The 25309-nt window shown below is 36.6% G+C and overlaps 1 protein-coding gene across 6 annotated transcripts in view; it reads left to right on the top strand.

Moving 5' to 3' along the window:
- LOC137250224 (interaptin) overlaps positions 1 to 25309 on the top strand; it is a 165629-nt gene that overhangs the window by 85282 nt on the left and 55038 nt on the right. For 5 of the 6 annotated variants that reach the window (XM_067782655.1, XM_067782657.1, XM_067782659.1 and 2 more), the window contains exon 2: positions 14648 to 15954. In XM_067782655.1, the coding sequence (XP_067638756.1) occupies positions 15829 to 15954 (126 nt within the window). In that variant the 5' untranslated portion in view covers positions 14648 to 15828. The remainder of the gene's footprint in view (positions 1 to 14647; positions 15955 to 25309) is intronic. The other variant, XM_067782661.1, reaches the window with a different exon arrangement.

Below are 25309 nucleotides of genomic sequence, written 5' to 3'. Positions count from 1 at the left end.
TTTCGTTCATTTTTCATACCAAGATAAAGTGAGTTCAAGTAAGCACGTGAACTAAGTTCATTAAAGATATGTTGATTTTTGCTCAAGGTATCGTGTTATCGGCCATGCGGAAGGACAGACGGATGACTGTGTATAAAAACTGGGCGTGGCATCAACCGATTTCGCCCATTTTCACAGAAAACAGTTAACGTCATAAAATCTATGCCCCTACTAAATTTCACAAAGAATTGGTTAATTTTTGTTCGACTTATGGCGTTAACAGTATCCTAGACAAATTAAATGAAAAAGGGCGGAGCCACGCCCATTTTGAAATTTTCTTTTATTTTTGTATTTTGTTGCACTATATGATTACTGGAGTTGAATGTTGACATAATTTACTTATATACTGTAAAGATATTAAATTTTTTGTTAAAATTTTACTTAAAAAAAAAAAAAACTTTTTTAAAAGTGGGCGTGGTCCTTCTCCGATTTTGCTAATTTTTATTAAGCGTCCATATAGTAATAGGAGTAACTTTCCTGCCAAATTTCATCATGATATCTTCAACGAGTGCCAAATTACAGCTTGCAAAAGTGTTAAATTACCTTCTTTTAAAAGTGGGCGGTGCCACGCCCATTGTCCACAATTTTACTAATTTTCTATTCTGCGTCATAAGTTCAACTCATCTACCAAGTTTCGTCGCTTTAGCTGTCTTTTGTAATGAATTATCGCACTTTTTCGGTTTTTCGAAATTTTCGATATCGAAAAAGTGGGCGTGGTTATAGTCCGATATCGTTCATTTTAAATAGCGATCTGAGATGAGTACTCAGGAACCTACATACCAAATTTCATCAAGATACCTCAAAATTTACTCAAGTTATCGTGTTAACGCACGGACGGACCGACGGACATGGCTGAATCAAATTTTTTTTCGATCCTGATTATTTTGATATATGGAAGTCTATATCTATTTGGATTCCTTTATATATGTACAACCAACCGTTATCCAATCAAACTTAATATACTCTGTGAGCTCTGCTCAACTGAGTATAAAAAGTTGTGGTTTTGGAATGCTGCCCTCGCAAAGAGTAATTTTTTTCATATTTTTTCATAAAAAAAAACAAAAAATCTGAAATGATAAGCTAATATCTCAAAAACTAACTGGTTGAGCAAAAAACAATGTATAATGCATTTATAGAAAATTGTATCATCTTTCCGGTTCTGTAAACTTTTTTGCAATTGCTTGACCCGTTCGTGAGATATACGTAATTAAAGGGAGCCAAAAAGATGGTTTTTTCGAATAACGGTAAATTGCAAATATCTCAAAAACGGTACCATAGAATCAAAAATGAACTCGATTTTCGAAATCAGGGGGTGGTTTTACATACGAATTTCATAACGGCGTCTCTGGTAAATTTTGGCCGTCGACCAGTGTAATGAACAATGATTTCAAATTGCTTTAAAATTGTCCTCAAGATGTATAAAAAAAAAAGGCAAATTACCCAAAAAGGTGCCGATTTTTTAAAAAAATTTATATTGCGATTGGCTGAAAGAAGCGAAATCAGTGATGCAAATCCTTTATTAGGTTCCAGTCGTATGACGCATTTATAGCACATTTTATCATCTTTCCGATTCTGAAAACTCTTTTGCAATTGCTTGACCCGTTCGTGAGATATACGTAATTAAACGGAGCCATCTTTTTGGTTTTTTCGAATAACGGTAAATTGCAAATATCTCAAAAACGGTACCATAGAATCAAAAATGAACTCAAATTTTGAAATCAGGGGGTGATTTTACATTAGAATTTCATAACGGAGTTTCTGGTAAAGAGAAAAAGTTGAAATTCGTGGTTCAGTGTTATTAGTTTTTTGAAAAAATATGCAAAATGAGCATATAAATTTATTATATAATTTTTCTTTTAGTGTTTTGTTTTAATAACTTGGTGAATTGGGTGATGCAAAGTCCGTGTTAAGCTGACATCGAAAGCGCCTGTTTTTTTAAACAACTTTTGAACAGTTAGAAAGAGTTAAATTTCGCATTTAGTTTCTTATAACTGGCAGTGATGCGCTTCCGTTGATACCACTACCGACCAATCTGCGACATGAACAATAAATGGCCTAAACAGTCTGAAACGAGTAGAAAATATAGTAACGCGCCGGACGCCGTGTAGCCGTGAGGAAAGCAGCAGAAATATTTGAGGAAGCGTACTTTTATATGCTAGATATGTAAATATATTGATAGTCAGGTGGCGATCAAGGCAATAGTATCTTATTTACGAGGTGTCCTAGACTGTAAAGAAACATTGAAGCACCCTCGCTCAGGCCAGTTCATGCATATATACTCGCTTCCCGGTCATAAAGGGATAGAAAGTAACGAAAAGGCCGATGAGTTGCCAAAGGAGGGTGCAGCACTCCACCAATCGACGGTAGACGCCCCAATGACCTATCGAGCAGGAGAGGTGTGGACAGAAATTAACTCATATCTCTAAAGAGATAAGACTTAAGGCTCACGATGGGCATACCAACTAGACATTGCCTCGGCGTGGCATGCTATAATTTAGGCCTCATAAGCAACAGAAGAAGTAGGAAGTGCGAGCTGCAGGAAGAAACGGTTGGCCACGTTATGCGTTCGTATCCTTCTAGTATTTGCCAAGTGGAGGAAGTTATTCTGTAACAAAATTGAACTTTTAACTAAATAGAAACAGAGCATAGCTAGATATTTCACTCTTCTTTATACCATACATACGTTTTGAGGTATACGTTGAAATTGCGCAACCTGGGTATTTTTATTTGACCGCTTATAACTTACGTAGTTTTGCATCGATTTTCTTCGATGATAGCTTATCTTTTTTTTAATTAAACAGAGCTTTACGTAAAGAAAAATTATCTGGAAAAAAAGTTGTGGTTTTGGAATGCTGCCCTCGCAAAGAGTAATTTTTTTCATATTTTTTCATAAAAAAAAACAAAATCTGAAATGATAAGCTAATATCTCAAAAACTAACTGGTTGAGCAAAAAACAATGTATAATGCATTTATAGGAAATTGTATCATCTTTCCGGTTCTGTAAACTTTTTTGCAATTGCTTGACCCGTTCGTGAGATATACGTAATTAAAGGGAGCCAAAAAGATGGTTTTTTCGAATAACGGTAAATTGCAAATATCTCAAAAACGGTACCATTGAATCAAAAATGAACTCGATTTTCGAAATCAGGGGGTGGTTTTACATACGAATTTCATAACGGCGTCTCTGGTAAATTTTGGCCGTCGACCAGTGTAATGAACAATGATTTCAAATAAAATGACCCAAGGCGAACATGCTTTAAAATTGTCCTCAAGATGTATAAAAAAAAGGCAAATTACCCAAAAACGTGCCGATTTTTTAAAAAATTTTATATTGCGATTGGCTGAAAGAAGCGAAATCAGTGATGCAAATCCTTTATTAGGTTCCAGTCGTATGACGCGTTTATAGCAAATTTTATTATCTTTCCGATTCTGAAAACTTTTTTGCAATTGCTTGACCCGTTCGTGAGATATACGTAATTAAACGGAGCAATCTTTTTGGTTTTTTCGAATAACGGTAAATTGCAAATATCTCAAAAACGGTACCATAGAATCAAAAATGAACTCAAATTTTGAAATCAGGGGGTGATTTTACATTAGAATTTCATAACGGAGTTTCGGGTAAAGAGAAAAAGTTGAAATTCGTGGTCCAGTGTTATTAGTTTTTTGAAAAAATATGCAAAATGAGCATATAAATTTATTATATAATTTTTCTTTTAGTGTTTTGTTTTAATAACTTGGTGAATTGGGTGATGCAAAGTCCGTGTTAAGCTGACATCGAAAGCGCCTGTTTTTTTAAACAACTTTTGAACAGTTAGAAAGAGTTAAATTTCGCATTTAGTTTCTTATAACTGGCAGTGATGCGCTTCCGTTGATACCACTACCGACCAATCTGCGACATGAACAATAAATGGCCTAAACAGCCTTAAACGAGTAGAAAATATAGTAACGCGCCGGACGCCGTGTAGCCGTGAGGAAAGCAGCAGAAATATTTGAGGAAGCGTACTTTTATATGCTAGATATGTAAATATATTGATAGTCAGGTGGCGATCAAGGCAATAGTATCTTATTTACGAGGTGTCCTAGACTGTAAAGAAACATTGGAGCACCCTCGCTCAGGCCAGTTCATGCATATATACTCGCTTCCCGGTCATAAAGGGATAGAAAGTAACGAAAAGGCCGATGAGTTGCCAAAGGAGGGTGCAGCACTCCACCAATCGACGGTAGACGTCCCAATGACCTATCGAGCAGGAGAGGTGTGGACAGAAATTAACTCATATCTCTAAAGAGATAAGACTTAAGGCTCACGATGGGCATACCAACTGGACATTGCCTCGGCGTGGCATGCTATAATTTAGGCCTCATAAGCAACAGAAGAAGTAGGAAGTACGAGCTGCAGGAAGAAACGGTTGGCCACGTTATGCGTTCGTATCCTTCTAGTATTTGCCAAGTGGAGGAAGTTATTCTGTAACAAAACATGGTCATCGAACAAAGTCTGGTAACACTATGAACACACTAACACACTACAGTCTATGTGAGGTCTTTATTGACCGGCCAGTTCAACCTAACCTTACCTAACCATCTTCTATACAGAAGGAATTATGCTGTTGTCACCTTTTTAAACGGTTTTATTTAGCTTGAGTTGACAGGCTGCACGGCCGCATGCACGGCCGCACGGCCGTTGTGAACGAATCTTGTAATTGAAATTTAAGTAACTTCCCGATAAGCTACAAGCTTGAAACTTGGAATATAGTTCAGAACCCGATGACAATGCAATAATAAGAAAAAAAAATCGCCGCTCGGTGGCGCAAAGATCGAGATATTCGCAAAATTCGCATTTGTGGTCCGATTTGGCTCATATATGGGACACATAATACATGCAAGAATAGAAATCGACCTGTGAAAAAATCGCTGCTAGGTGGCGCATGGATCGAGATATTCGCAAAATTCGTATTTGTGGTCCGATTTGATTTGGTCCATATTTGGAACACATAATACCTACATGAATAGAAAGCGACCTATGATGCCCGATTTGGCTCATATTTGGAACAAATATTGCATACAGCCCAGTAGAAGTGACATCAAAATATTTTGGAGTTGGAGGAGGGACAAGCATACGTGGCGCAGAGTCGAGTAAATTCTTTGGAAGGATTATGTATTGAGGACTTAGGTTGTTACAAATTGTCAGGAAAGAGTCCTTGTAATAATGAGTCACTAAATGAACTAAATAGAATGAGAAATAATAGGCAATTAAATAAAGACTAAAAACTTGAAAATAAAATAATTTAAAAAAAATTTTTAAGTTAAACGGTTTTATTGAAAACAATACTTACATGACATAATAAAAATACGAAAAGCTAGAAAATAATTAGGTAGGTCCTAGGTACTAGTCATCACACTCCTTATCAATCTAGGGCGTTGATCAGACAATTAAATAAAAGCGTTGGACGCGTCATATTTCTATTGATAGTCATAAGTAAAACCAACTGAACCTTAATCAGGTTATGCTACGCCTCACATTTTTAGAAATTTCACGCGCCCAACGCTTTTATTTAATTGTCTGATCAACGCCCTAGATTGATAAGGAGTTTGATGACTAGTACCTAGGACCTACCTAATTATTTTCTAGCTTTTCGTATTTTTATTATTTCATGTAAGTATTGTTTTCAATAAAACCGTTTAACTAAAAGATTTTTTTAAAATTATTTTATTATGAATATTATATTAGACTCGTTGCTGAAATTACGTGAAATTCATATATTCCGAATAATCATCCTGAATGGTTTCAGTTATTTCGGACTAAGAAATAAAACCAAAGTATTTTTAGAGGGAATTATGTTATTTGTTGTCTTTTTTTTATACACATTTTTTTGTTTTTGTTTTTTGTTAATGTAAATGGAGGGTTTGTTTGTTTAATGGTGTGTTCAATTTATACCTATTATTTAAGAATTCATGAGCTTAACACCGGCAAAACTTTACAAAAACAAATCTACATAACACACAAATTAATATAGAGACATAATGTCTCAATTGTATTGTTAGTGTAGAAATGAGATAAACTGAATTAAGCCAAGAAACAAATTCAAGCAGGATAACCTAGTGGTTAAGGCAACTGCAGTTTCACCGTGTGATTCGCGGTTCGAATCTCGGTGAAACCTTTGATAATATTACGAAATTGCCTGATGGTGATTACGTGGCGGTTTTCAAAATGGTACTATCGCAATATGCCAGTAAATGTTTCTTCCTTTCAGTTTCTCTTAGAAAAACATAATAATTGAATATTCAATTATTATAAGCCGGTGTTAAGTTCATGAATTCTTAAATAATAAGTAAATGGAGGGTGTTATATATTGCTGCTAAAAATTTGTCAGGAAAGAAATTAGTAAATCGGCCAAAAGTTACCATTCTCTATGGAGTTCACGAATTAAATATAGATATTTCTTTCAGAATTTCGCGACTTATTTTTTATGTTATTACCTTAAATGATTGGTTTTAATTTGCTTTTTAGTGTTTGAATAAATCGATGTTTATCATTTATAAGACAGTTGCAACTGACGGTACTCCCTTCCTTTTTAATTATTAGCGATTAAAAGCACGTATGCATACTTGCATATCATGGGCTTAGATTGTATACCTGCTAACCGCCGTCAAAAACTTTTATATGGAAAACAAAAAACTATTTTAATTTTTCATTAAAACCCGAAATAAAGTGGGTGTATTTTATGTGAGACTAATATCACTGCGTTACAAAAACCAACGTTCTGTCCTATGAACTAGAGGTTTACGCCGGTCACTTAATCGGCGGCGGCGGCGTATCCGGCGCGCCCAAAAAGTGATCGGCGTAAACCTCTGAATTGAATGGCTGGACTTCAGAGTATCACATTGTCCACAACTAATGAATATGGAAACATACTGCTGACGTCAATGGTATGTTTGACGATCTGGAACAACATCATTAACTTGCGGATGAGTATCTGGGAGGCTTTTAAAGCGAAAATTTAAAAAAATAATATTTAGAAAGGTTTTGTTTATATGTATTTAAGGAAATCGACGTTTCGGCCATTTCGGAAAGATTCGCGGTTTTTGCCTCTCGCGGATATTTCAGAAAATTGTCTTGCAGAGAGAGGGGAAATACTTAAAATGGTAACACTTCTGTAGCGTAGTTTTACTGAAGGAGATGTTCTGGGCTAACTGTAATACCCGTCGTAGGCACGATTTCTTTAAATCATTTATGGCTCCTTGTTGGTTACGCACAAAGGCGACTGACGGTTGCAACTGGTGGTCTATTAAAAGTCATGACTCTCGTGGCACAGTTTTAAGGATTAGCATCAATGCTGGCGTATTGTTGATCGCACCAAAGGGCGCCTTCAGTTTTTTTTTTCGGCTGTTTCTAAGAGCTACAATTCCCAACGTGCGAATAATAGCAATCCCGACCACCAGTCGCTACCACGCATCCTGGCCCTTATACAATATGCGAACGCAGAAGCTACAGGACTGCGACTTCCAACTCATACCTTCGTCGACGTTACTTTCCTAGAAGCTCTAGGTGTAGCTGCGAAGACTTTCTGACGGATGTTTTGGTCACGCTATGCTACATCAAAAAACACCTTGCAACATTAGGAAGTAACTATTCTGCCAAGGATGCCGCCCTCGATATCATTACGTAACTCATGGGTGAAAATCGTATAATCCTTGGCGCATCGACATAATTTAAACTTGCAAGGACCGTGGATAAAAGTTTTAAAATGTAGACCAAAATTTCCATACGTTTGTGTTCGATAAATTTACTTCAATAGTCTTCATTTCAAGAGCTCATTATGGACCGCCTTCAGTTTTTAGACTAGCTCGACTATCCCCTACGTTAGGGTAGCAGAACACCCGGTCATCTGTTCGACTGTCTTGAGAAAGCTTTTGCTTCACCACTTTGAGTGTTCTTGCGAGGGACAAAGCCTCACCTGGTAAATATATGTGCTTACATATTCACATTTGTAACAGGAGGTGACATTTAAACACGGTTGATAGGCTATATCCAATGTGATTCACTCCAAGGTACTAGTTGGGGATAGGCCACCAACTTTACGAAATGTCAAACCGGGAGACTTGGGTGTCGAATGATGAAGTGTGAAACTCAAAATTAAGATTTCAGACGCTATTTTATAGTTAAGCAAATAAAGTGAGTTTTCCAACCCTTCTCATACATGTTGCAGATATGTACATGCAACTGAAGTATGAGCTGAAAATCATTTCAAAGGAGAATTTAAACCACTGGAGCATACTAAAGGATTTTGAATCACTGATTTCCCCCTTATTCTTTAAGCCACTCGGGATATACAATTCGGCATCTTTTTCGGGTAACTTGCTTTTTTAACAACTTGAGGACATTTTGAAAATGTGTTCTACATTTTGGGGCATTTTATTTAATTTCATTGTTCTTTATTAATTTAAAAAAAAATATGCGAAGTGAGCATTTAAATTTATTATATGTCGAACTTTTCTTTAAGTATTTTGTTTTAATAACTTGGTGAATTCGGTAATGCGAAATCCGGCATTTGAAGCGCCTGTTTTCTCAAATAACTTTTGAACGGATAGAAAGTATTAAATTTCGCAATAGGATTTTTATAACTGGCAGTGATGCGCATCCCTTGATACCTCTTTCGACCATATCGGACCAATTTTCGAGACGAACAATAAATGGCCTAGACAGTCTCAAAAGAGTACAAAATATAGTAAGGCGCCGAACGCCGCCGCGCCGATTTTTTTGAAAAATGCACGTGTATCGCGATTTTCATGTACACCTCAGAATTTTTTTTATGTATGGATAAATTATAAAGCTCGTAGTGTCCGCCTGTGTGAAAGACTTTGGATCGATTTTTAACCCTTTTTACGTGATCCAATCGAGCTGAATTTTTGCAGGCAGACTCGTGGAAATGTCTGTATCACGACAAATTAAAAAAAAATAGATTTTTATCAATTCTCAGATTTTCCTGAATTAAAAAAAAAAAAAATTTCTCACTTTTTTCGGCATAACTTGAAGGGACTCCAAATTTTTAAACTACTAACGCGTTCCGAAAAAAAAATATTTTTCGACCCATCCTACTCCATATATTTGTAGTTTATCAATAGTAACTTTCTAACACTAAACTGTGTATGACTTTTACAACACTTACAACTGCTATGACAGATGAAACATTGAATTGCACAATCAATATTGCATCATTTAAATTTGTTTAATTTATTGTTTTATACAACACTGTGCCGTTTGTGTGTTTGTTCCGATCACCTGACAGTTGCGACAGTGCACTTTGACAATTGTTTTAAATTCTGTTGTGCAAAAACGTATTTCTATGCATTTCATCTGAGAAAAAATGCAGTGCCCGACTCGAAATAACTTTTGTTACGTTTGTGGATTATTCGCACCAAGTAAAAATTTTAAAAATATTACGAAAACAGTGGTTTGTTCGTTTCAGAAAATATTCAAGACTTCTTATGTTCTTTACTTGTGGTATACTCCGGAAGTCGTGTGCGACTATTGCTATAGAAATTTATGCAAGTTTACTGATGGAAGGTCAACAATAAAGTACCGCTGTACTAACAATTTGGTCACCATGTACGGTGCACTGCAATGAATTATGCTACTTTTGCGTAACTTTCACTCAAAATCAAGGGTACCAATACTTTCGCCGCAGCAAAATTCGCTACGCTAATGTAGAATCGGTTATTCCAGCGGTTCTGTACTCACCAGAAGAACGTATAGCGGCTTCAATGGAGCTTTTTGATGATGTTCCCGAAAAATGCTTACAAACGCCAAAATAAAAGGCCTAAGCATTGAAATTTTTAATGTAACAATTTTTAATTTTAATATAATAAAATTAATAAAAAAAATTCGGATTTTAATGAGCTGGAACCGTTACAAAAAGACCGATAACCATTTAAAAAAAAATTCAGGAAAATCTGAGAATTGATAAAAATCTATTTTTTAAAAAATTTGACGTGACACAGACATTTCCACGAAAAAAAAGTTCTGACGTGTACATGAAAATCGCCGATACACGTGGATTTAAATTTTTTCTTCAATTTCCGAAAAAGTATATTTGGTTCACAGGACAGAATTTGTGTAAGGCGGTGGATTTAATGCTACTGTTTTGCTTGGGTTATGCATTGCCACCATCCAGTGAGTTTTCTAGCTCCATATCACACTCAATTCTCACGGGAATGCTCCGAATTATTGGGAGACTTGGGAAAGAGAGGTGGTGATATTGTACACATGCGTTGTGATAGGCAGATGTCGCTGTTTGTTTCATTTAACACCTAAAAGTCAAGCAGCGACATATATTTAAAAAAAATTGGTTTATTAAAGCCATTCTGCCAAACTAAAGACCGAATTAAACCCAACTTCTATCTGGATTTATCTGGCTCAAATCGTTGCTGCCGCATTTACATGCAAAATTGTTTATCTGGCTCCGGATCATTACGACGGAATGATGACTATTAGCTCCTTCCATATCAAACTGCATCAAAAAATAAATTTTGAGAAATATGGCAGGTTTACACTCTAAACTGACCACATACTACGTATGTATTAACATTTATGACTTACTTCATATCTCGACCTATTCATTCATATGTCAAATTAGTGTCTTTTACTTTGCCATCACGATGTCGTATACATATGTACACATTTATATATTGTTGGTGATAATTTTGACGATTGTTGTTGTTATAAAAAATTATTACTATTATGGATGAGGGAGTGTTTGCGGTGCCGGCAGCGGGTAATTGTATATATGAGTTGGGAACGAAACGAGCACAAAATGGAATTTTAAAATTTCTGAATAAGTAATTGAAATTTTGAAAGCCACTAAGGTAACGATAATACAATACGTAAATACAACCACACCAACGGATACGTTAAAAGTTGAAGTCGAAATTATCTAAAGCGGGCAAGTAAAGTTGTCGGTGTAAAATATAAATGCTCGCGAAAGAAAATGGAATATGGAATAATACAGCAACAATGAAATATTTTATTATACGAGTGTAAATAGTAATTGAGTTTACCCCATACGTACATATGTACATATATGCAAACATTGTTGAATAGTTGGTTTGGGCCTGTGCGACGACTTGACATCTCGTACATACTACAGACTTCACAAAGTACGTGCGTACATTCGACCGTTTAAATTTTTTTTAGTTTTTGTATACCAAAAGTTTAATTTGGGTGTAAAATATAGACTTTTGAGACATGAAAGATGTCCGGATCTTACTTGTCTATGTAAAATAACGAATAGCTAATTAATTGATACATAGTACCTGTTCTTGCGATTAACTTTTCACAAGAACATTTTTTGGTTAGCCTTATAATAGTTGTGTTTTTTTTTTAAATCTATGGACGTTTACCTTAAATTTTATATGGACTGCTAAGCGTCAAACTTTAAATACACCTCTGAAATTGCTGCGCATAAAATTAGTATTACTAAATTTCAATACTCATTATACCCAGATGCAACTGAAATGTGTGTCTATGTTTCACCTCTGCACCTCATAAAATGGTGCGTGTCCACAATTCATCGCAACTGATTCAGCTATATGCTATACATATGGCCACCAGAGGTTTGTGTCTCCGATTTTAGGTACACCCTGTTCTGTAGCTAGTTATTTAACCACTGCCGCTAGATGCGTCTCCTAAGCATTATCTAAGCGAGGATAAGCGTTTTTTTTATGCGCAAACGTAAAAAACGCGGCTAATGAAATTGTATAAAGTAAAGTTTTGTGTTCCACGAATATTTCCCTTGATTGCCTATCCTGTGACGGCCATAGATTTGTTGCAAGCCATTCGAAATTTAAGTACGATATAACCATATGTATATATGTAAATTAAATAAAATAATTAAAAAAAAAAATTTAAGTTAAACGGTTTTATTGAAAACAGTACTTACATGAAGTAATAATAATACCAAAAGCTAGAAAATAATTAGGTAGGTCCTAGGTACTAGTCATCACACTCCTTATCAATCTAGGGCGTTGATCAGACAATTAAATAAAAGCGTTGGGTGCGTGAAATTTCTAAAAATGTGAGACGTATTATAACCTTGTTAAGGTTCAGTTGGTCTTACTTATGACTATCAATAGAAATTTTATGCGTCCAACGCTTTTATTTAATTGCCTGTTATTCCTCATTCTATTTAGTTCATTTAGTGACTCGTTATTACAAGAACTCTTTCCTGACAATTTGTTACAACCTAAGTCCACAATACATAATCCTTCCAAGACTTTACTCGACTCTGCGCCACGTATGCTTGTCCCTCCTCCAACTCCAAAATATTTTGATGTCACTTCTACCGGACTGTATGCAATATTAGTTCCAAATATGAGCCAAATCGGGCATCATAGGTTGCTTTCTATTCATGTATGTATTATGTGTTCCAAATATGGATCAAATCGGACCACAAATACGATTTTTATGAATAGCTCGATCCTTGCGCCACCTAGCGCGATTTTTTTCATAGGTCGCTTTCTATTCTTGTATGTATTATGTGTTCCAAACATGAGCCAAATCGGACCACAAATACGATTTTTGTAAATATCTCGATCCTTGCGCCACCTAGCGGAGTTTTTTCTTATTATTTTATTGTCATCGGGTTCTGAACTATATTCCAAGTTTCAAGCTTGCAGCTTATCGGGAAGTTACTTAAATTTCAATTACAAAATTCGTTCACAACGGCCGTGCATGCGGCCGTGCGGCCTGCCTGTCAAGTCAAGCTAAATAAAACCGTTTAAAAATGCAAGGCGCGATAACCTCCGAAGCTTCTCTTTCTATTTGCATTGTGCTCCTTTTAATTTTTACTACAAATTGGCGAGACGGGACCTACACACATATACATATAAGCACATACACCTATATAATATATACGTATATAAAAGGAGAAACAATTGTTATCTACTTTAGAAATACCAGCTAATAATATAAATGGATAGTTTAAGGAGAATGTCACTATTTAAGATCTCCAATTACGAAGCCTAGAGAGTTACAAACAAGCATACATACAAGTGAAGCTAATATAAGCGTATTAAAATGGGAAACTTTCTACGTTATTTTATTAATTCTTAGATTTTTGTGAACTTATAATCGAAGATAAGTAGGTACCAGGGCCGGCTCAAGAGAATTTGGGGCCCTAGGCGAGTTATTATTTGCGGCCCTTTTCTCCCGTATTTATAGAAAGAAATTGGAGATCAGAAAATTAGAGACCAGAAATATTAAATTCAAACTTAGTCTCAATAAAACAAAACAACTTTTCTTTTGCATATTAAATATATTTTTTTTCAACAAAAGAACGAAAATATAACACACAAAAGTATTTTTAATTATCTTAGAGTTTACCAGAACTTCATTTTTCGCGCCTAATTTCCTGCTCTATTGATAGCAATGCTAAACCGACAAGCCTTTCTTGAGTCATGGCCGAACGCAAGTACGTTTTGATTAATTTCAGTTTCGAAAAGCTGCGCTCGCCACTCGCAACCGACATTGGTATCGTCAACAAAATAATAAATTGGGCATGAGACCAGACAAGTTGTGTTGTAAAATATAACTAAGGTGAAAATAAATTTTTTTTTAATGAAACTAAATATAGGGCCCCTATAAAATTTCTTTTTTTTTTTTTTTTTGCAAAAAGGATTTTTAGTACAAAAGTCTTTATCGCATTTGGTGCCCCCTAGAACTTGGTGCCCTAGGCGGTCGCGTAGTTCGCGTATATGGTAGAGCTGGCCCGGGTAGGTACATAGTAAGTATCTAATTCACTTCATTCACAAAAAGCGGCTATGTCTGAATTCAAGATAAAACAATTTGTGTTTAGTTAATTAGCGAGCCATGCTCATATTCCTTATATAATTGTTTTTGTTATTGATATTAGAGAAAAATTACAAAGTTTACATCTGCGTATTAAACTCGAAATCTCGAATATTCATACTTTATACTAGTGTAAATGCAGATGCCTCCATCCACGTAGCCATATGAACGCCCCGCTGCTCGCTTCGCAGTAGAGACCGAGAGCTAAGTGACGAAGAAGTGAAATTCAGAAACATATATGTTCTCTAATATGTATCTAAAATAATGTTTGCTTTTTAAAACGGGCTTATGTTCATAATGGTACGTATCTATTAATTAAGTATTTGTAAAATTTTCATTGCCGCTCGCCTCTTCTAGTCGAAAGACTAGTGGAGGTAAATAGATGCATACATACATACGTACATGCAAACAAAACAATGAATATTGCTTAAAATACTTATATTTGTGTTGTTTACGTCTTACCGCCCCACCTTACTCTATCTCTTCGTTCATAGTTTTGCTCCGGCTTGTTTCTTTGTAATTCTTATTATTATTATGTTGATTTTTGTGTAATTTTTTTGTTTGTTTCGTTTTTGTACAAGAGTATTTCATTTCTGGTTCGTATATTATTTTCTTTCCCATTTTGCCTTTTATTATAGTAGATGTATAGTAGTTGTGTTGTAGCTGTTTGTAATGCTGTTGTTGCCGTTCCAAAGTTTTATTTGCTTTAGTTGTTTTTGTATGTTCACGTATATTTATTAAAAAGTTTTATGTTCTCTACTTTTCCAGTTTTAGAGTCAGAGTCGGCCGGTACGTTGATTGGTTTGGTTCGTTGCGTTTTACGGATTGGTTTTTCACGATTTCATTGGAATGCCTTGACTTGAATCGAATTGGCATGCAATTGATCAAAACGGATCAGATCGCATAGAATTACAAATGTAGAAGAATCAAATACACATGCATACATATATACATATGTATACATGTGAACCTCATACATCAAACATATGTTTGTATATAAAGTGTTTTAAAAATGTTTGACACAAAAGTGATTTGTTACAACTACAAATTAGAATATAGTGAGAGTGCATGTAATAAATAAGCAAAAATTATACAACAAAAATGTGAAAACTTATGACAAAATAATTAGATTACTTACATAAAATTTAGGGCAAGTCGTTTGCTGAATGTACATATACATATTTGTAATTAAAATTTTTTTGCTGATTATCAAACGCGCAGCAGCTTACAAAAGCCATATGCACCCATACACCTATACAAATATAAATTAATTAACGCAGCGGTCCTATATACATACATATACACATACTTTCGGTGAATAGAGCGCATACGCGCCCATCCACCCACCAACGCGGTTAGAATGACAAACGAACGAATGAACGTTTGTGACGTACTTAGTCGTCGTTGACTCGTGAGTGTTTCACATTGCGAATGGCGTACACACACTAATGCAGCACAGTAAGAAATTTACAAGCCTCACACACACGTTCGTTGGCATAAGAATTTAACCAAGTGACTTAATGATACGATGAGAGCGATTGTATTATATTGAGAAATTCTCCCAGCCTTTTTGGACGCTACGACGTTGACTCTAATAAATTAGAAGAAGCAGCAGGCAGGCTGGTACGAAGTCTCATATAAAAATGTAATAAACAGCTGCAGCAATAACGTACATTCGCACTGTATACATTTATACAAACAAGCATACATACGCACACATTCACTTACTAGCATTTTGTGGAGGTAAAGAAGTTGCAAGTCAACAGATTCGCTCAGTTGCCTCTTCTGGCACTTTGTGCGTACCACACTGCTCATCTTTCTCTATACACTGTTCTGGTTGAAGTTGGGGCAGCTCAGCAGCTGGTTTTTGTTGTGGCATCATCATCGTGCCAGTGGGACGTAGAGTATAAATTGACGCAAATGCTACTGCGATTGTCGCATGCTGCAAAATGGAAGCGAACAATGTGCAACTTTGCCGCATATGCATCTCGACGAATGTGGGCTGCACGCAAATGATTTCGATATTTGGTGAAGATTCGCTCTGGCAAAAAATCACAACTTTAGCTGATGTTAAGGTATTTATACATTTGTATGTATGTATGTATATGTGTAGGTATATAAAATAATTAAGCTAAATTTTTTTGCGTGGATATCCTACTTTGTATACATTAGGATGTGTCAAAAAATTACGATATTTTTTTTTTCGCTCTCACCCGAAAGTATCAGAGAATGTGTCCAAACCAAAATTGTATCAGAGGCGGAGCTTTTAACTTTAATTTTTAGAGGCCCTCTACGAAACTTGAAGTTTTGCCATTTAAATAACACGTGAACTGGGGTTTTTAATATCCTTGCCCGTTCTGATGTGATGTTTCAATTTTTCTCAAATTATTAAATAAATTAAATTTGAACAAAAAGGATGTCCAAGCTCAAGCCAAACCGATCAGTATATACCCAATGTGTTCTGGTATACATATGTGTATACATACATATTAGAGGTTTACGCCGATCACTTTATCGGCGGCGGCGGCGTAGGCTCTATTATATACTAGCGGCGGCGGCGTGGGCGGCGCGCCGGCGTACGCCGGTATTCTTACTTTAAAAAGCTTGATTTTTCTATTTAAAAAAATAGTATTTAGGAAAGGTTTTGTTTGTATGTATTTAATAAAATCAACGTGTTGGCCATTTCGGAAAGATCCGGGGTTTTTGCCTCAAGATCTCGCAGACCGTTCAAAAATTTCAGGAGTAGCTCCTTGCGGAGGGATTGCCCCTCCTTCACTTACTCCAGATAGGCTTCGAACCTAACCCCGGTCTTTCAAATTGGTAGTGCTGCGTCTGCTGAAAAGAAATAGAGATACATAAAATAGCCACACTTTTGTTTGCATATCTCGTGCAAAGCGTAGTTTCGCCTAGGGTTAACTCCTAATAATCGTCGCGAACACTATTTCTTAAAATCATTTGTGGCTCCTTTGCGGTCACGCACAAAGGCGACTTACGGTTGCTATTAATGGTATATTAATACTCATGACTCCCGTGGCACAAGGCGCCAGTTTTTCGGCTGTTTTTAAGTGCTACAATTCCCGATGTGCGAACAATAGCAATCCCGACCACCAGTCGCTACCACGCCTCCTGACCCTCACATCATATGCCAGCTATTGGACTGCGACTTTGAACTCATACCTTCGTCGACGTCACTTTCCTAGAAGCTCTAGGTGTAGCTCCGAAGACTTTTCAACGGATGATTTTGTCGCGCTATGCTGCCGAGCTACACCAGAGAAACACCTTGAAACATTAGGGGGTGATTATTCGGCCAAGGACACCGCCTTCGAAATCATAAGCAATCTAAGTGGAAGTCATTGCGTAATCGGTGAAAATCGTAAAACACTCGGCGCATCTACATAATTAAAATTTTATAAGGACCCTGGATAAAATTTTTAAAATGTAGACCAATGTTTAGAGACGTTGGTGTTCACATCATTTATTTTACCTTCGTTAAATCAAAACGATATTTTAGAATGAAAGTCGACCGATTTTAAGTTGAAAGATGTTTACTGCTGTTTTCCTGCCTTATGATATAAGAGCTTATAATGGATGACCGCGTAACTTCAGTTTTCAGACTATTTCGACTGTCCACTACGATAGTGTAATAGCACACACAGTCATTAGTTCGACTGTCTTGGGAAAGCTTTTGCTTCACCACTATGAGTGTTCTTGCGAAGGACAAAGCCTGACCTGCTAAATATATGTGCCTACGTATTCACATTTGTAAAAGGAGTCGTAACGTGTAGGTGTTATTTAAACTTGGTTGATAGGCTATAATCAATGTGATTCACTCCAAGGGACTAGTTGTGGATAGGGCCGCCAACTTTATGTCAAACCGGGAGACTTGGGTGTTGAAGGATGAAGTGTGAAAATTAAAACTAACATTTCAGACGCTATTTTATAGTTGTGCAGAGATCTGCGCTGATTGCTTCAATCTCGATGTTATTTGGTTCTCCAGCGATTCCAGTTGAGTGGCCATATATGTCTTCTGTTCTTCCATCTTGGATGTTAAACGTGTCTCCTGCGATTCCAGTTGAGATGCCATTTGCGACGACATTTCTGAAATGCGTGCCTCCTGTGCTTCCATCGTGGATGTTGCTGTCGACCTTTGTGCAGATATTGCAGCTAATATTGTGTTCAAGTCTGTGTTCGCCATTGTCTGCGGTGGTTCGTTTTTCTCCTCAATTTTTGTTGTTGTCGCCATCAAGATGAAAGACATACTCTTCCACGTTAATTCCTTCTGCTTCCATTGCCTCTCGTAGTCTTGCCTGAAGTTCGAGTTTATTGTCGGTTGTATTCAATCCACGGGCCTCCAACTCATTTTTCAGTTGCTGGATCCTTAATTCACTTAACTTCGCAATGTCCTTGTTGTGCTCTGCAACTCTGGAATTTATTCAACAATTCCTCTTCTGACACCAATTGTAACGAATTTACTGCAAATCCTCTTATTTGCAACCTTCTGCTAAGTTGGAATCACTAAACTGTTGAATAAATAACTCCAATATTTAATAATGCAAAATGGCCTTTATTAAAGAACTTCACAATAAATAACTCTACTATTGCCCGACAGATAGCGTGCTTAATCGAAACTGATTGCAGCGCCTCTACCGTGGTTGCCTTTTATACTCTTTGATTTCCTCGTTGCATCTTCTAGGAGCTTCCATTTCTAGAATTTACTAGTTGGTTATCTGTTATAACTACAGATGTGCGTGTATAGCTATCATATGCGCGTGTGTTTGTGAGCGACACTTCCACAATTATATTGCATATCTCAGATAAGATATCTGCATGTGTTTGTGCGTTGCTTCTCCCTGCGTATACGTTCATCTGTGTAGTCATAATGATTGAATTATTGATGTGACTTGAATCACTGCTTAGCATCGGCTTAAGAATGGCAAAGGACCAGCCTTAAATTTAACGCTTGCATTGGGAGAGTCTAGAGTTGACAAGCTGTCTAATAAAATTTTGAGCTCTCAAGACCAATATGGTGAGATGTAAATTAAGGAAAACGAATGTCAATTAAGAAATTTTTAAATCAACAGGAAACTTTTTTTGTTGCGAGACCCTCTACATACAAGCTTCACAGTAAAGGTCACTATTTTGCAGCTTTCTTTCGACCCGGTCTTATATGCATTGAAATGTCACCCCATAAAAAAGTAAATCGATTTTTTATGAAGTTAATCTGGAGCTCTTTAGGTTAGGTTAAACTGGCTGGTCAATAAAGGCCTCACACAGATTGAATCTGTCCATATTTAATGAGTTTTATGAATCCTTGAATATTCTGCACCTTCTGTTATGGTTGGAATCGCTGAACTGTAGAAGTAGAACATAGTTCACAATTACAATACTCGCGCACTACACTATATCATGTTAAAATGAAACTGATTGGTTATTCCTCAGCTTGCACTGCTTTCAAACTCTCTGTTGCCTCGTTCGCCTATATCTTCTAAGGTCAATACCAGTGGTCGTCGGCTAGTGAAATAATTATTGGCACCACTTCACACGTATTATTATTCTCTCACGTTTTGTTGTCGCTGAAAAACCAGAGTAGCAACATCGGATAAGGCTATTGTTTATTTGCGCATTTTCGGAAAGATATTTTGCAAACAAACGCTCCTGCGCAGAATGTTTTCATTGTTTAATGTTAACAATTTATTTTGTTTAAATTTTTCCTTAGACTCAAGCAATAAAGTAGTATGTGTATGGCATATTTACAAATTTCTTTTTGTGTGTTAACAAACATGCGTACATACGTCCTACCTCATGGATTTTTTTATCAACTAAACCACTACTATTAAGATGTTTGTAGTTTTACGCACACAGCCACGGTTTTCATTTTGGTGACCACTGGTCTAGACCGTCAGCTAGTGAAATAATTATTCGACTTCACACACATTATTATTCTCTTTCATTTCATTTCATTCATTTCATTTTTATTGAGCATTTTTCTTATACCTATCTATTTACATATGTAGCAAAGTTACAATAGCAAAAAAAAAAAAATAAAAAAGTTTAACATTATGAAGTATAACTTAACGAATGCATAATATGTGTATGAGACCGTGTAGATATAAGAAAAAGGTAAGACATTTTTTATGTTAAGCTTAACATAGTGGCAAATGTCATATCTATCAAAAATATTGAAACATTAGTGCAGTGGGGTGACTGCTAAATATAGAAATTAAGTTATAATTTTTTTAAAACCTACATATGATTTTTAGCCTTATTACAAGATGCTACTATTGGAAAAGCTAAAAGTAAGTAAAAGAAAAAATTATGGTGTAGGTATATAAAATAAAGTAAAGAAAGTTACTACTATTATTTGCTTTTAGTCTCTGTTAATAAGCTGCTTATTGAATAGGTCGTAGCAAAACTTCGATTTCATTATGTGAGAAACTCAGAAGAAAGGATTTCACACATTTTGTAAATTGTAGAACATTCCTCTTGGCCCGAATTTCGGAGGGTAGTATGTTGAAGAGTTTCCTGGATACAATTGTATAAAACTTTGTTGAGCGTGTGGTTCTGGAAGGAGGAACAATAACTGTAGGATGAAAGTTTATCCTAAGGTTATAAGTTTCCGACCTCATACTCTGCAGATAACCACACCTAATGAAAAAGATTTTTAAAACTTTAAAATAATAAAGGTCCCTTATTGGAAGAATCCTTAGATCTCTAAAAAGCTCTCTTGAGGGATGCAGTCGATTTACACTAGATATTTTACGAATAACGAATTTTTGTAAAACTAGGATAGACTGAATTTTATTAAAGGATGCTCCCCCCCCAACAGCTGATACCATATAACAATTTAGAATGAACAAGCGCATAATAAACTGTTTTAAGGGTGTAGTTAGAGCAGCAACCTCTGAGATGATAGAAACAACGTAACGAATATTGGAGATAATGCTTTAGGCGGGATATGTGGATGCCCCAGTTCATATTTTGATCTACAGTTACACCTAGATACCGAAAGTCTTCAACAACGTCAATTATAAAGCACTCGTTATTACAAATAGCGAGCGGATTAAAAATACCATACTGAGCCATTTGGCACGAATTATCGTGGAGAGCGAGACGCTCACAACTGGAGGAGTGGAAAACAATGTCTACGTCTGGTCTTATTTTTGCATTCAAGCTAAAAAACATTAGCTTGGTCTTATTGCTAACAACGAGCTTGTGTTTAGCGAACCACGTTCTTAAAACATGTACATCATGATTTATGCTACTTATCAAGTCGAACGTATTTGATGAGCCGTAAGCTATCGCTAGATCATCTGCAAATGCAGTGACCTTCCCTAAGAATGGCATGTCGAAAATTGAATTTACGTAGACCAGAAATAAAATAGGACCGAGGACGGAACCTTGTGAAACGCCAACTTTAATTGGATTAGAGCTACTGAGGGTTCCGCAGACTTTAACGCGTTGTACTCTTCCAGTAAGATACGATTTGAACCACTCATGTATAAATCCTCGAAAGCCAGTATTTGCTGAACAAGCAGAGTAGCAACATCAGGCCAGGCTATTGTTCATTGCGCGTTTCCAAACAGATATTTTGTAAATTATTTTTTGAGTGTTAGCAAACATGCATGCATACGTCCTACCTCATCGCTATTTTATCAACTATTAAACCACTACCAGCATATTGATTTTACTCTTACTAACACAGCCATAATGTCAATTTTGGTGACCACTGGTCTAGACTTTTCACGAACAGTTGTATCTCATAGTTGGTTATTTAGCTATATACATGTATATGTGTGAGTAATGTCATCTTCGCTCTTATCTGATGATAAGATCTTGTGTGGCTGTTTTTCTTTCTTCTTTCCTTTTAGCTGCTGACTGCATGTATGTATGTGAAGTGTTCTCTTAGCTTTGATGTTTTCATGTATATGTGACTGCTTTCTTTGATGTTGTTGTGCATTTACTAGCAGCATAGTGATGTATCGAAATGCTAATATTCGCCACAATATTGCTACTAGAATTTGTTTGACGACCAAACGTAAGAACCCCGTTCAAGTGCCAGGACTTATGTTTTAGAATAGCTTAATTGCTGCCATACGAGTCATAAGCCACCTTTTCATAGGCCGGGTCACATATATATTGACGCGACTGCAGCTTAAACACGCTTCCTACAGAATTCCTGCTGCTGAAAGGCGCTGCACTAAGTTGGCAGCCTGTAGGGTCTGCTTTTTTCTGGATCTACACAGTAAACAGCAGATCCGACCCCTTCTGTTAATTACGAACCATCGGCATATACGTGTTTAGTCTTTTCTGCCATTTATGCACCCTGGCGCCAGACCAGGATTCAAGGGGTTGTGTAGCGCAATATATAGCTTCTCCAACCCAATTGTCAACCTCACCTTCGAGCGGCGAATCCCGTTTCACTAACAGACGTGGCTCTGGCGACCCCAAGCTCCTCATGGAACTTGGGGGTGGGGAGGAGGGGATGGCCTGAAGGTTTAATGTGGCCATATAAATCGTTCCCGAGATAGTCGGGCCAGCACCTTAATGGTGATGTGTTACCGGAGCGTATCGGATCTGTATCCGACAAAGGACCATCACATCGATAACACTCCCCAAAGCCTTCGGGGAGTAACCTAATCGCTACAACAACAACAACAACAACCTACGGCTCAATTGTGGCCTCAGATCTCTTTCGAAGCTCACGTACGGGACCGGGACCATGTATTCTGTTTGCCCGATATTAGATGGCGCTATACTGCTATGGCCATGCGGCCTGCGCTCAAGCTGCCTCGGGGCCTTAAGCCTTGTTGCAGTGGCTAACGAGATATTTTAGGCTATACGGTCTGCCAGCGGGATGTGTAGAGAGGCATGCAATGGTGCTGTCGGGGTAGTTTTAAAGGCTCCCGTTATGCTTTATTATCATTGATAATCTGTAGGCGATATGCAGTAGTATTTTGGTATACGTGCCAATCAAGAGCCCCATAGTAAAGAATGGGTTTGAAAATTGCCGTAGATACTTAATGAGAGATTTTGGGTGATAGGCCTGCCGTGCATCCTGGCACTTTCTTGCATGCATACAATGCCGCGGAGGCTTTCTTCGCTCTCTCTTCCACGGAAGCAAACGTTTTTATTGCCCATTCAATTTTGGTGTTTGTCACCGGTCCTAGTACCTCTCGCTCTGTATTAGGAGTGAAGACGTTGGTACATAACTCTTCCGCATCATTTCCTGATGGGAAGTGTGTGTTAATTAGTGCATCAAGGGACTCTTCACTTCTGTGTGACCATTCCCCGTCGTCCTTTTTCATCAAAGTAGTTAAAATAGACAGTAGCCGTTTCCTCCTTAACGACATATAAAGACAAACAAAATAAAATGCAGCGAAAATAATATTGATTTTTCGCGTTTTTCTATTTTTCACAAATTATTGAAAAAAAAAAAAATAATTTTTCATTGTCATTTGGTATAGGGTCTACAGGTGCGTCTGACTCGCGAGTCAGCTGTGTACGTGTTGACTTATCAAAATCGAACACATTTTGATTTTCACGAGTCAGTCAGAGTCAAATCTGTGTGAGTACTCTGCAAACAATGCGATTAGTCTATGATGAATCCGGGATAAGTCGCAAGGGAGTATGCTACCAATGCCAGTTTTGATCTCTGTGTATGAGTTGAACTGTTCCCTTTTGTTTGAGCGTGTCTTATGAAGAGACTAATTGTACCCATTTATACTCAAAAGGGATCGATAGGACCAATCCCCTTTGTACCCTTATGGGCACATATGAAGACTAATCCATTTTCGTATCAATAAGGACTGAAATAGGGGCCAGTCGCATTTTTAACACCAATGGTAGTAGAAGGATACAATAATCCGAAGGCAGAAACAAATTTTACCTAGTGCAGGGATATAATATTTTGCCCGATCCAATCAGAAGATGAGTGAATTTATTACTAATGGCTATGTTAATTTAAAAATGAAAACATCTCCGTAAAGCAAGTGTTAATGATCCACCGCAAAATGTTAATGCAGCAGAGATAGTGAAGGAACAATATAAAACCACAAAAGTCTTTGTACTCCTACGGTTACGGGCGGACATATTCTTTTTATACTCTGACTTATACCCTTAAGAGGTACTGTTCGAAGGTCCCCTTTGTACCACAACGGGTGATGCCCTGTTTCATTACTGTCGGGCAGGTCCTCTTCGTACCTCTACGGGTGCTATCGGACAGATACTTTTTCTTCGCCTACGAGTACTGTCGGATAAATCCTCTTTCTACCCATGCAGGAATTCTTACCGATTTTATAATTTTTTTTTAACTTTAATACTGTATCGAATTTTGGGAAATTCTGATTATTTTCCATCTTCTGCTATCGTTCGAATCGCTAAACTATCAAATAAATAACTCAAATATTCAGTATAGCAATATCTCCTTTATTTACAACTTTACTGTAGTAGTACTACACAATTACAATATTCGCGTACTTCACTAATATCGTCTAAAATCAAACTGATTCTTTATTCCTCAGCTTGCGCTGCTTTTATACTATCGGATACCTTGTTTCCACATTTCTTCTTAGGTCTAGACTTTTCGCTTATTTTTGTCTCCATTATGTATCTGATATTTAGGTTTCTCTTCTCGTTATATGCGTGTGTATGTGTGAGTAACAACTTCTGCTCTTAGCTGCCGACTACATATCTGTATGTGAATTATTCTTTTTGCTGTTAGCTTAGCAGTTTACATGTATGTGTGGCAGTTTACTTTGCTGTTGTTGTGCATTTATTTACTAGCAGCATAGTGATGTATAGAACTGCTAATATTCGCCACAAAACAATATTTTTATTTTCTTTTTCGTATTGGTATTGTAGAAAAATATAACAAAAACAAAGCCTGCTATAATGAAATCTAGGATACTGGTATATTAAGCTCGGTATGCGGATACTTATGAAATAATTCGTTTTATATCCATTTAATTATTTTTATTTTACACATTCCGTTTCGTTTTGATTGTTTCTTAAAATTTGCTACCTAAGTTTCAAACTTACTTATACAAACTGTACCCAAAAAGGACTTGAGGGGATCAATTATACTCAATAAAGACAAAAGATATCAATCGCAGATCACTCTCTTTAGGGAATAATCGCATGACTTTTTGCAGGGTAATACTAAAATAATTTCACTAAAACATCGAAACTAACTCTAACTCACTGCGTAGACCCTATTACATTGACAATAAAATCCGAAACACGAAGCAAAACCGACTAGATTTTTCATTACATTAGGCGTTCAATAAAGAAATAATAGGATAATTTAGAATTTGTATTTTGTATGGAAGATTGAGTTCAATAAGGGCTTTAATATAAAAAAACTTGACTAATTATTTCAATAAGCCTCTGTGTGAAATTAGCACTAAAAAGATAATATCAGCTGTGAGCATT

This window comes from Eurosta solidaginis, chromosome 4 (assembly GCF_040869045.1).
Source record: "Eurosta solidaginis isolate ZX-2024a chromosome 4, ASM4086904v1, whole genome shotgun sequence".
In the NCBI taxonomy this organism is placed as follows: domain Eukaryota; kingdom Metazoa; phylum Arthropoda; class Insecta; order Diptera; family Tephritidae; genus Eurosta; species Eurosta solidaginis.
Note: the sequence above shows the minus strand (reverse complement) of the source record. Positions and strands in the feature narration are given on the sequence as shown.